The sequence below is a fragment of the Diabrotica virgifera genome, chromosome 5 (assembly GCF_917563875.1).
Source record: "Diabrotica virgifera virgifera chromosome 5, PGI_DIABVI_V3a".
Lineage (NCBI taxonomy): Eukaryota > Metazoa > Arthropoda > Insecta > Coleoptera > Chrysomelidae > Diabrotica > Diabrotica virgifera.
In genome coordinates, this window is record NC_065447.1 from 55502910 (window position 1) to 55516641 (window position 13732).

Here is a 13732-nt window from a genome sequence, read left to right on the forward strand (position 1 = left end):
TTCTAGTCTTATTTTGAAAGATTTTTCCATAATATTTGCTAAATGTGAAGTAAAACGCGCCACCAACGAGTAGGTAACTGATAGGGGAGAGTTGGATTAAACGGGATAGTCGGATAAAACGGGATACCTAGCCTAGAGACCCAACTAGTGCTGCTATCAATCGGACAACGACGAAAACTTGTTCTCAGTCGTCATTTTAACATTCTCAGTTCGTTTTACCTCGATGCCATTATTTTATGAAAAGTTGTTGTGTTTAGAATTGTTTGACTCTATTTTTTTGGTACTTTGTACTTTTAAGTGCGTTGTTTTCTACATTATATTGCCTACATATCTAAACATATAATTCCGGTGACTATTACATTTAATTAAGCACTCATTAACGAATATTCTTATGTGTAGTCCATCTAATTTTACTTTCACGTTTAGGCAGGAGCCATTTTTGTTTTGAAAAATGTCTGAGTTGGACAAAACGGGACACTTCTAAGTTGGATAAAATGGGATACAGTTTTTTATGTCCCGTTTTATCCACCTATTTATTTGTTGGCCTATTAATTTTTTAAATAGCTATAAAGCGTGTTCTCATACTGCAGAAAAGAACAACAAACAACATAAGAACAACAATTTCGACTTTTGTTCTGATACACGGACCAAGTCCTAAATAAAAGGTCTTATTTCCCATTTTGCAAAAAAACATAAAAAAGGCCTATTTTTAAGTTTCTGACTACTGAAGATATTGTTTTTTCAAAGGTAAATTTTGCTTTGCAGTCTTATATCTAATTAAATATAGTTTTTAGATAATTTTATGCAAAAAATTAAATATTGTGAACCTATCCCGTTTTATCCAACCATGGTATGCTAAAACGGGATGTGCAGGACTTTAATAAATATTTTTTTTTTACTATTTTCCAGTCATTAAAAATAGCTAAAAATATGTTTTTTGTGTGCTTCAATAAATGCTATACCTATAAAAAATAATAATATCATTATTTCTTTAACATTTTTTCCGTAATAAAAATAAACAAGAATTGTATCCCGTTTTGTCCAAGTCTCCCCTACAGTTTGCATTTTGAAGCTCTTTTGTGGCGCGTTCTACTTTAAATTTAGCAAATATTATGGAAAATTCTTTCAAAATAAGACTGGAATTTTATTTTCCATCAAAATGAAAATACATTTTCGTGCCATGTAATATTCATATCAGCTCTTTTGTAGCTGGAATATTCTATGCGCCACTCAGTTTTACGGCGTTTAGCGGTTTTTTATTCTTGTATCAAGAGTTTTTCAAAGTTTTTTTTATAAATTAAATGTATGAAGTTGTATGTAATGCTTCTCGATTAAACGTAAGCGTTATAAATGGTTCCCTTTGTCGCATTATCTCCCAAATGATCTAGTGGTTATGACACTAAACTTTGATAGGGCAATCCAAGTTCATATCCCATCCTCATACTTTTTTTTAAATATAATGCTTTGTGTCCATCGAATGTACACTAGATTTTTTTCTATTCGAAATAGATTGAAAAAAAAATTGGGATGGCCGGCAAATGAACTGGCCGGAATGATTGCTTAGTCATATTTAGCGCCATAACAACTACAACTACATAAACCATTTCGGCGATAATGGTTAAAGGGATTATAGTTTTGGAGCTCAATAATTTCTAAACGTTGTAACCGAATTTGATCACTAAACACGAGTTTGAAACATATTGACAAGTAGTATCTGATGCATCCAAGGTCAAGTATGATAACTGAAGGTATTACATGAATTATTGAGCTTGAAAAACTACTTTTTCCTTTACGAAATAGATTTGATCATACTTATAAAGCCTATAACTTGAAAATTCGAATTTTTTCAGATATGAGGTATACACTGTTCGAAGCGTCTAGAATCGTCCTACAAACGCTCAATTCGTAGGTTGAAATTTTGAGTAATTGTCAAAAAACTAAATTTTCAAATTTTAAGTTTTTCGGCTATACTGAACAGTGTGTATGTTTGATCCTGACCGCTTAGGCACCATTTGAAAGCTTAAAGGATTCTACATATTATCGTACACTCATCGTTTCCGGCACGTAGCGTAGTCTCCGAAAAACTGATTTTACAAAGAGATGTCTGATACCATACGCTCCGGACAGTATGCAATGTTCATATTTAAAACCATTAAAATCAATATTTTTCGGAAACTAAACGCTACGTGCCTGAAACGGTGAGTGCATGATAATATGTAGAATCCTTAACTCAATGCTATTGATTTGGTGTATTTGCGGTTCTCCTGTCTCTTCTTGAACTTAAGATATATACCCTCAAAAAATATGCCGTTTTGTAACTAACCAGTCCTATAACTGGCTTATGGGTAGTCAAAAGTCACAAACTAAACCGGTTCTGAATCGGCCATGATACCATCAGTTTTTTTATTTCAGATGTTCTAAAAGCAACCACAAAGCAGAAAAGAACAAACAAAAATTTTTGATTACAACTGAAATTATAATTTTAAAATTATGCATTAATTTTTGCGCGCAGTGTATTTAATGCAAACATAATTAACTTTTTCGTAATTATTAATTTTCTTAATAACTAAGTTTATGATAATAATGTAATATACCTGGATCCCGCGTACAAAAAAAATTACACTTCGGAATTATTTTCGTACTTTAGGATGTTTTGCACGCTGATTACGAATCTGACATTATTTTTTTTTGAAAAGCAAAATGGCGGATCCAACTTGGCGGTAAAAAATTGAAAATATCAATCAAACCGCAAATTTTTTTGTCCAATTTGGTAGTTTAAGGTCGCTGATTACAAATCTGACATTATTTTTTTGAAAAATAAACTAGCGGATCCAATGTGGCCCAAAGAAATAAGAAAATTTTATTTTAAACGCATATTTTTTAAGGGACTTTTGAAATTGCTGATTTCCAATACATTTTCTTTTTGAAGTACACTATTTAGAACTTATTGCTTAGGTAGAACCGCCCATACATACGTAACAATCGCCAGAACCATATAATATGCACACTTCTGTATTCAAACAACTGCCAGTAATGCATAGGCAGTTAAAGGCAGCTAAACTCTAAACCAATGTGATTCTATATCTTCTGACTACATTTTGAGATTAAAAAACATTAATCGCAGAATTATGCAGAATTATGTACCTACACTATACAACACAACTAATAGAACTGATAAAAGAATCTCTAAAAGTAGAAAGTAAAATCCGGATACAAAACGAACTAACGGAAACAATAGATGTAAAAAAGGGACTACGCCAGGGAGACGCTCTATCATGCATCTTGTTCAACATCGTACTCGATAAAATAATGAGGGACACAACAGTCAATACTCGAGGAACAATCATTAATAAAAGCGTGCAAATACTAGCATTTGCAGATGATGTTGACATAATCGCAAGATCAAGAAGAGAAATGATAGAGGCATTCAATCAAATAGAACGAGCTGCACAAAAATAGTGGCCTTAAAATCAACCAGAACAAAACAAAATATGTATATGCAGGTAAGTAAAAACACAGAAATAAGGCAGTCACAAAATATAACAATAGGAGAATACAACATTGAGGGGGTAAAAAACTTTGTCACGTCTGATAATAACGTAGCAGAGGAAGTGAAGAGGCGAATATTTATTGCCAATAAAAGTTACCATGGCTTAATTCGGCAACTAAGATCAGATAACGTCGCAAGGAAAACAAAATGCCAAATATACAAAACCTTAATAAGACCGGTACTCACATACGGCTTAGAAACCTGGACACTCACTAAAAGAGAGGAAACATTGCTAGCCACCTTTGAAAGAAAAATCTTGCGACACATATATATAAGGGCACAAAATAAAACGGAATTTGGCGAAGAAGGTACAACTTTGAACTATACGAAATATACCAGGAACCGGATGTCATAACATTCATTAAAATAGGACGGCTGCGTTGGATGGGACATGTAGAAAGAATGGAAGAAGGCTAAATACCAAACAAAATATTCAAACAGGTGCCAGTAGGAAAAAGAACAAGAGGAAGACCGAAGCTGAGATATTTAGAACAAATAGAAAATGATATAATAACCTTAAAAATAAAAAACTGGAGAAAAAAAGCACGAAACAGATCAAAATGGAGAAGAATCCTAGAACAGGCCAAGACCCAGAAAGGGCTGTCGAGCCAGTGATGATTATGATGAAGTGCCAAAAATTGAAAATATATTTTTATTGTTTAAAAGTGGTATATGTGCCAAGCCCGATGCTGTATAAAGTGGGCTAACTTCACAACTGCTCAGAAAGTAGTTCTAAAGAACGCCACAAGATCGTGTAGTACGTGTATATATCATAGACATCTTAAAGTAAAACCCGGGCGTTTCCACAAAACCAACATTTTGGCACTTGTCCGGTTTTTACTTATGTGCTACAATTGTACATGGCTCACTTGTCCCGGAGTTATGAATAAGAATAAATCCGATTTAATCCTTATACCTGCGTATTACGACTTTACGATAGTATGAGAAGACAACTATAAACATGATTATTGACGACGCAACTTGCGGCGTGCGCTGACGACATAGCATTGATTAGCAGAAATGTATACAGTTTAAAGGAAGACTTTGCGAAGTTGTGCAAAGAAGCATCCAAGAAGGGTCTGGCAATAAATTAAAATAAAACAAAATACCTAATATGCTCAAGACAAAATACAATTATGTGACAAGATTAAATATTGGGAGTTTGAAAAGATAAAATACTTTAAATATCCTGGGGTCTCAGTCAATGGAATAATGACAGAAGCATAGTAATCAATGACAGAAACCTGACAGGAAACGTTGCATCATATGAGATCCAAATTGCCACCATTTTCTTGGTCCATATACCTTAGACAATTTGAAGCTATTGCGACCGCTAATCACTGGACCGAACAAGAAAACGCTGTTTCCTTGACTTCTGCTCTACTAGGTGATGCTGCAGATATATTAAGGTCAATTCCTAAGGGCTAAGAAAAATGCTACCAGACCTTGTTCATTCGTCTGGAAAAACACTCCTGGAGTGCCCCATCTACAACAAGTATACAAAGCAAAACTGAGAAGTAAAATTCAATGAGCAAGTGAGAATCTGCAACAATTTGAAGCAGATGTTGCTCGTGTGGTGCGGTTGGCTTATACGGAGGGGCCAGACAGCATTTTGAAAGAATTTGATGTAGGTATCTTCGTTAATGGGTTGAGAAAGAGTGAACTTCAGAAAGCTTTACAACTAGCAAGACCGAAAGTTTTAGATGAAGCGTTCGCTATTGCAGTGGAACACGAAGCGGATAGCCAAGCTTCACGAAACTGTCGAGTAGATACTAACCGCGGAAAAATGCGATAAGCAAAGGGATGAACGTTTTGAGGAAATAATATGGAGAGTGGTTCGTAACACGATGCCGAAGAGAAGTGCGAAAAGGGCTGGAAGAGTTCGTTTAAATACAAAAGCTTCCTTCAGACGGTCATGCTGTGAAAGTTGTAATCACCGTCTTAACGTAGAGAAACGACTTTGCCCTGTGAGATGAACCACCGTCATTAATGAGCAATGGCAGCCTCAACAGCTACAGCATGACCAAGCAGATGACTCGTGTCAATAAGACCAGAACGACATCCCTGCATCCTCAATCAGATGGAATGATCGAGAGAATGAACGATGAGTAAACACCTGTCCAAAGTTGTATCCGAGCATCAGAGAGACCAGCACATTCATTTATTCCTAATGGCCTACCGCTCGGCCGTGAAAAAAATACAGGTCAGCCCTCAATCTGCCTGATGTTGAGCCGTGAAGTTCGTTTGCTTGCAACCTAGAGTTTGGCTGCAAACATTCCGAAGAACATATGTGACGATATGTGGCGAAGGACATGTCGACCGCCTGAAGTTACGAATGAACAACATTCATGAACTTGCCCGGCAACACATTCGGATAGCCAGTGACAGAATGAAAGATCAATATGATTCTTGCTAGAATACTTACCCTCGTCCACATAGTAACCTCAAAGCATCTAAATTTCCATAAAATGCGGCGTATAAGGTCGGTGTCATGCCTTGCTCATCTCTTGTATTGCAGTCTCTCGATGTTGTCTCCTTTAAGACCTCTAACATTCCATCCTTAGCAGCTCTGTAACAAAAGATACCAGGTAAAGTACATATTTTAATGTATATGCTTGCAATTGGCAAGAAACAAACGTCATTATAAATTCAAATTCTTCGAGAAGATAATGATGACAATTATTTTACAATTGAAGGGTACAGGCAAAGAAGGTGCTATGTCAATTTTTGCAGAAAATTAGTTTCTGGTTCCTTCTGTTAGCCAGCGATCTCGACTACCATTCTATAAATCAATCACCGATATGAACGTGTCAGCACCGATATGAACGTATTGAGTCAGGTATAACAACATATTTTAATTCCTCTAATCAGGCTAAGAAGGTGGCAAGTCCGCGCGGTCCCGGCGAAAAAAGTGCTATGTCATGTTGTGTACACGTAGGTTGATGCCATCACTGTAATTCCAGCAGATCTAGTACATAAACGAGTTTTCGTCAATAAATAATAAACAAACACCAGAAAGTCTTAACCTTTAAAACCATTTTTCTCTAAACTTATTATTTTGACATAGCACCTTCTTTGCCTGTACCCTTCAATTTACAAGTCGGAATTTGTTGAAGTGTGCCTACAGTAAATCTACTACTGAACTATAAGTGATTTTAATATATCTAAATATAGACCAGTAAGGATCTGTGAAAAAACGTCTATTTTTGGATGTGAGAGGTGGCATTCGGATTTTTGCAGATAAAGCTAGGTGACACCTTCAGTAATAATAATTGACTTATGCTCCTTCTCAAATATGCCCGGAACATTAATAAAAAAATTAAAATATTTAAAAATTTCGAAAAACGTCGATTTTTTTCTGTTTTCTTTGCTTATAACTTTAAAACGATTCGTTTTGGAACAAAGTCGTAGAGAAATAAAATAAAGATAATTAAATTTTGTATAATATACAACTGGTCACAAAAGTCTTAACTTATTACCTTTTCTGCAATATAGCAATAAATACAAAATAAGGGGGCACAATACGCCTGTTGTTATTCAATGTTTTTAACCACTTTGGTGGCACTTAGAACCTTAGTAATTCACTTGAGAAATTCTTTGTAACATACTTAAACCGTGTATTAAATTTCATTAAAATCGACCAAATAGATTTTGCATAATAAATTTGCAATCTAAATGTTTTTAAAAAAGTTCAAATTTTTAAAAATCTTTCTGAACAAAAAGTAGACCATTTAGAAGTTGGCTAATTTTTTTACATATAAAGAGGTGCTCTACCTATCTAAAACACTTTACAGAATTAAAATCGGATTATTTAAGGGGCCTCAGCAATGTTTTAAACTTATAAACAATTTTTTGGCTTATAAACAAATATCTTTGTTTAATAATAAAAAAAATTCATTTTTAGCAATGCAAATAATTAAAACCGGTATAATTTGACTTAAACTTTCAAATGCTGTCAGCAGAATTGCTATTTTATTTTTTAATCAAAAGTTATTCGCGTTCAAAAATTTAAATTTTTCGATTTTTTGAAAGTTCCACTGCGTTTATCTCGAAAACTATGCATCCTACGAAAAAACTTGTAAGAACATTTTTTGCTTAGAATTACCCAAGAAATACAAAAAAATGTTTTATTTTGCGAAAAATCGATGTTATGTAATTCCTCAAGTTCTTTGTTTATAACAATCTTATCGACATCCGGATCAACTGTTACCCAAAAAAATCGTGTTCTACGGGTCAAAAAATACATAAAAATCTTGGGTAAGTCCATCTAAATAAAGGAGCGCGGAGCACCCCCTCCTGGCCACAGCACTAATTTGTTTATAAGCCAAAAAATTGTTTATAACTTTAAAACATTGCTGAGGCTGCTTAAATAATCCGATTTCAATTCTGTAAAGTGCATTAGACAGGTGGAGTGCTTCTTTATATGTAAAAAAATTGACAAATCTTTGTATGTTCTAGTTTTTGTTGTGCAAGATTTTAAAAAATTTTAATTTTTTAAAAAAAGTTTGATTGCAAAATTATTATTCAAAATCTAGTAAGTCAATTTTAATGAAATTTGATGTACGGTTTTATCACATTACAAAAATTTTCTAAGCGAATTAGGAAGATTCCAAGTGTAACCTAAGTGATGGAAAATCACTGAATAATGACAGGCTTGTTTTGCCCCCTTATTTTATATTTATTGCTATTTTGCAGCAAGGGTGATAAATTAAGACATTTTTAACCAATCGCATCTGATAGAAAATTTAATTATCTTTGTTTTATCACTATACGACTTTGATCCAAAATGAATCGTTTTAAAGTTATAAACAAAAAAAGTAGAAAAAAATCGATGTTATTCAAAATTTTTAAATATTTGAATTTTTTTATTAATGTTCCGGGCATATTTGAGAAGGAGCATAAATCAATTATTATTAACGAAGTTATCACCTAACTTTATCCGCAAAAATCTGAATGCCACCTCTCACATCCACTTAAAAACAGATCCTTACTGGTCTAATAAGTGGAGGCGTTAGAAATTTGCTATAGTTCTGAAAAAATAGAACAAGATACATATTAACATAATTTCAATGGACTAATCTTATACTTATAATACAAAGAATTAATTTAGGTAAGTATTTTTAGATTTAACTAATCTGTTACAGCAATAAAGTGCGGCAAAGATCAATTGGATCAATTAATCATCTTCCAAATTGTTATCTAAATGCTAAACACAAAAAATGTTTTTAATTTTTTTAATTATACAGGGTGTAACAAAAATGCAGGTCATAAATCACATATTCTGGGACCAAAAATAGTTCGATTGAACCTAAATTGTCTTAGTACAAATGTGCACATAAAAAAGTTACAGCACTTAGAGATTTTTTATTGAAAATGGACATGAAAATGAAAAAAAAAATCGAAATCATCATTAATCCCAAATGGACGACGTCCATTTGGACGTCGTCCAAAAATAAAAATCGACCTGTTTCATGGTTTTTCCAAAATCACTGGCATACGAAATATCGAATTTATTCCAAACATTTGCACCATATTGTATAGGCAATACATACACGAGTAAAGCAACTTGTGAAGTGGTAACGATTAATTTCATTTGGGATGCTAATTAGAGGGTGATTTTCATCATTTTTTTACCAAAAAAGACACCAACTTTATTTTGAGCGTAACTTCCTTACTTTTAATGCTAGAAACTTTTTTGAAAAACAAAAATAAAGCTTTTTTTAAACACTTTAAAAAAGTTGAAATTAGTTTTCCCTAAAAAGTGCTTTATTTTTTGGTTATTTTACATTGAAATAATCGATTTGGAATTTGGCGAGTATGAACCTATTTTTCATTAGTTAGAACGCTTCTTTTACTGCGTCTAGGGATCTCATTCATACCTTTTTTTTCAGTTTTTTAGAGACTATATTTTTGCTAAGAATGTTTTTTTTCGATAAAATACTTACTTTTTGAGTTATTTGCAAAAAACAGTCCAAAACATGTTTTTATTTTGTTGAAAAATGACCATATTTACTCGCAAATAACTCGAAAAGTATTAACTTAGTGAAAAAATGCTATAGAATAAAAGTTGCTCAGAATGAGCCAGTTTATCCATTTCCGGACTTATTTTGAACGAATATTTTTTCACCCCCAAGAAGGGGTGAATCTGACCCCCGTGGCAAAAGCACACATCGGCACAATATCACTTTTTTTCTTTGACATGTTAATTATGTGTATGGCAAATTTCATGTCAATCTACGCGGTTCTTTAAAAGTCAGAGGTTTTGCAATATTTTACCGTCAGCGAACGAACCATTAGGCTTTAAACATGTAACATGTATTCCCAGTAGCAGCATTGAAGATGGAAGATTCATTGCTAAAACGGTCTGTGATTTAGCCAGAAAGGGTTCTTCTTAACAAATACCTTCTTAAAGGATTTTTTAATAAAAATTACCTTTATTAAAATTGTTATCTCGTGCCATTACGAAATATCCATTATTTCTCTAGTACTCATTGATGAAATGATATTTGAAATATAACTAAGCTCACAGTCCTTATTAGACATATGGGTTTGTTTACATGATGTTGACTGTGCTTATCAGAAGTAAGGTAACAAGCGAAATATGAATTTAACGATAACATCACCCATCAATAATACTGCCGTGCTTAGCCAAAACGCAGTATCTGCAGAGAGATCACATTTGAGTAAAATCGGTTTTTGTTTAAATGTCTAGCCGTTGAAAACTATTTAGATTTTTTTTGTTTTCTTCTTTATATACATAATAAATATCATATAATTCATATTTATACACAAGATTGGCAAAATATATCTTATTTACTCTAAAAACTCATGTTACTGCGTTCTTTTTAAGTATACTACATACCTAAATTAACTTCTTCTAGCAGTACTGTGTTTGAGCTAAGCATTTTCTTATTTTATAATACAGTAGACTCTCTCTATAACGAACACGGTTATTACGAGGATTCGCTTATAACGAGGTACACTAGATGTTCCATGAAATTCCTATTGAACTGAACACCTCTATAACGAGGCATATTTGGATATAACGAGGAAAAATGAAATCGTTAAATATGTATCTTTATTATTCTTTATCTATTTTTAGCGCTGTAATGGCTATAAGTAAATACCCCACTACCTGTGTACATAAATCCCCAACATCTGTGCGGTTATCGAGGGTAGTGCTGTAATAAAATCCACCGCCTACCTATAATAAACTTCTTCCTGTTCTGTTTATCTATTGACCGATACTGAATATTGTAAAAAATTTAAATTTATGAGTCTTATTGTCGAGGAAACAATATCTTATATTGCTCCGAATGGCTTCACTATAGAAAGTTAATATTTTAGAAAACTATATAAATATTCATATGCATGCACAATATTATCGTTGTCTGATATAGCGAGATCCGTGTATAACGAGGTAATTAGTCTGTCATTTCAGTTCTCGTTATAGAGAGAGTCTACTGTATAATAAATAAAATATAACGATGAAAAAGGAGAAAAACATTTTTTATAAAAGTGTGTCATGAAAATGGACAAAAAAAATGCTGGAAATAATTTTGGAATTAATAAGTTTGCCGCTAAGGGGCGTTTCTTGCATTTTAAAATTAAAAACATTCCAGAAACGATTAACATTTACGATGAAGTTTATTTTTAATTATTAATTATTAGACATTGATTTAGCTATGTACTTTTATATATATATATATATATATATATATATATATATATATATATATATATATATATATATATATATATATATATATATGTATATATATATATAGGGTGAGGCAGATAACTGGCCTATTAGAAATATCTCGAGAACTAAAGGCAACAGAATCATGAAAATTTGTATAAAGGGGTTTTGAGGGATGATCTATTAAATTAAAATATTTTCATCAATTTTCAACTTCCGGTTATACCGGAAGTTGCTTATAACTTCGTTTTTTTAAGTGGGACACCCTGTATATTTTTACATTTTTGGATTCTCTTTGATGTCTTCTTTCTAAAAATATGAGGTTTTGTAATGTTATACAGGGTATTTTAAAAGATAATTACGTTTGTTTATTAATTTCGTAGCAATATTCATACCTTGTAGAATTGTAGTAGTTTGACATCTAAAACTCTACTTACGTTCAAATGATTTTTAATATAGTCTACTATTGTCAAGAATCATTAGTATAGCTAATTTTGAAATTTTAGTATACAGGGTTGGTCGAAACTCGGAATGAATATTTTCTGAGTTTTCTTAAATAGAACACCCTGTATTTTAGTATTGTAATGAAATGCTATTTCATAGTACTTTTTTATTTTGTAAGTATTCCCTATACCTAACTGCTTTAATTTGTGAGTTATTGGTGATTCAAGCTAAACATTAATTTCAACAAAAAATACGTAAAATTTTATTAGGTTGGCCGTGAAAATATTCAATCACACATAATTTTTCAGAAATAAATACATATTCATCCATACTGATCCTTAAAATTACCAATAATGGTTTAGCTATGAAAATACCTATGTAGTTAAGATTATTGGTGCGATTAACAATTAAGCACAAATTAAAGCAGTTAGGTATAGGGAATGCTTAAGAAATAAAAAAGTACCATAAAATATCATTTCATTACAATACTAAAATACAGGGTGTTCTATTTAAGAAAACTCAGAAAATATTCATTCCGAGATTCGACCAACCCTGTATACTAAAATTTCAAAATTAGCTATACTAATGATTCTTAACAATAGTAGACTATATTAAAAATCATTTGGTCGTGAGTAGAGTTTTAGATGTCAAACTACTACAATTCTACAGGGTATGAATATTGCTACGAAATTAATAAACAAACGTAATTATCTTTTAAAATACCCTGTATAACATTACAAAACCTCATATTTTTAGAAAGAAGACGTCAAAGAGAATCCAAAAATGTAAAAATATACAGGGTGTCCCATTTAAAAAAACGAAGTTATAAGCAACTTCCGGTATAACCGGAAGTTGAAAATTGATGAAAATATTTTAATTTAATAGATCATCCCTCAAAACCCCTTTATACAAATTTTCATGATTCTGTTGCCTTTAGTTCTCGAGATATTTCTAATAGGCCAGTTATCTGCCTCACCCTGTATATAGACCGGTCACTCTAGTATAGAGTATAGGTCGCTCAGGTTCATGAGCTCTTTTAATCCATTTCATGCAGTGGATTGGTCCGCATAATTCCTCTTCATTATCCTTTATAGATTTTCGTGTTTTTTTGCTTTTTCTGTAATCTGTTTCCATTCTTTCCTATTCTGTATTTTTTCTCTCCAGCCTGTAATTTCCATATTGGATATATCCTCTCGCAGTTGGTCTTTCCATCTTATTTTCGGTCTTCCTCTAGGTCTGTTTATTACTGGCGTCCAATTTGTTATCTGCCTAATTAGTGCATCTGCTTCTCTTCGTTGGATGTGGCCAAACCATTTTAACCTTTGTGCTTTAATGAATCTCACTATATCTTCTCCTTCCATTAGATTTCTTATTTCGTGATTCATCAGAATTCGTATTTCTCCTTGATCTGTTTTGATTAGGCCATGTATTCTTCTAATAATTTTTCTTTCTATTATTCTCAGTTTTTCTTCATCTTTTTTTGTAAGGCACATTGCTTCTGCTCCATAAGTGATGACTGGTCTAATTGCCGCTCTATATATCTTTGTCTTTGTTTTCTTGCTTAGGTTTTTATCTTTAAGTAACTTGTGGTATTTCCAGAATGCCCTATTCCCTGCTTTAACTCTTTCATTTATCTCTATGCTTCTTCTGTTTTGACCATCTACTATCACTCCTAAGTATTTAAAGCAGTCAACCCTTTGGAATACATTATCACTTATTCTTATCTCTTTTATTCTATTTACTTGGTCTTGATTTCTCGTACTTATTAAGTATTTTGTTTTTTTCTGATTAATTATTAACCCCCTGGTTTTTGCCTCTCTTGTCAATGTTAGCAGTGCATCTTCTAGACTTCTCTTGTCACGGGCTATCTACCCTAGGTCGTCTGCATACCCTATTATTTGTGTAGAACTTTGGATTATTGTCTTTTTTGTTAGTCCTGTGTTTCTAATTACTCCCTCCAAGGCTATATTAAAGAGCGTTGTCGATAGGCTGTCACCTTGTCTTACCCCGTGTTCTATGTTGATATTCTTCGTTTCACC

General features: G+C 32.6%; 1 protein-coding gene across 1 annotated transcript in view; it reads right to left on the bottom strand.

Annotated features, from left to right (window-relative positions):
* LOC114339127 (pre-mRNA splicing regulator USH1G) overlaps window positions 1-13732 on the bottom strand; it is a 99513-nt gene that overhangs the window by 38342 nt on the left and 47439 nt on the right. The window contains exon 2 of the mRNA XM_028289761.2: window positions 5976-6119. Coding sequence (XP_028145562.2) covers window positions 5976-6119 — 144 coding nt within the window. The remainder of the gene's footprint in view (window positions 1-5975; window positions 6120-13732) is intronic.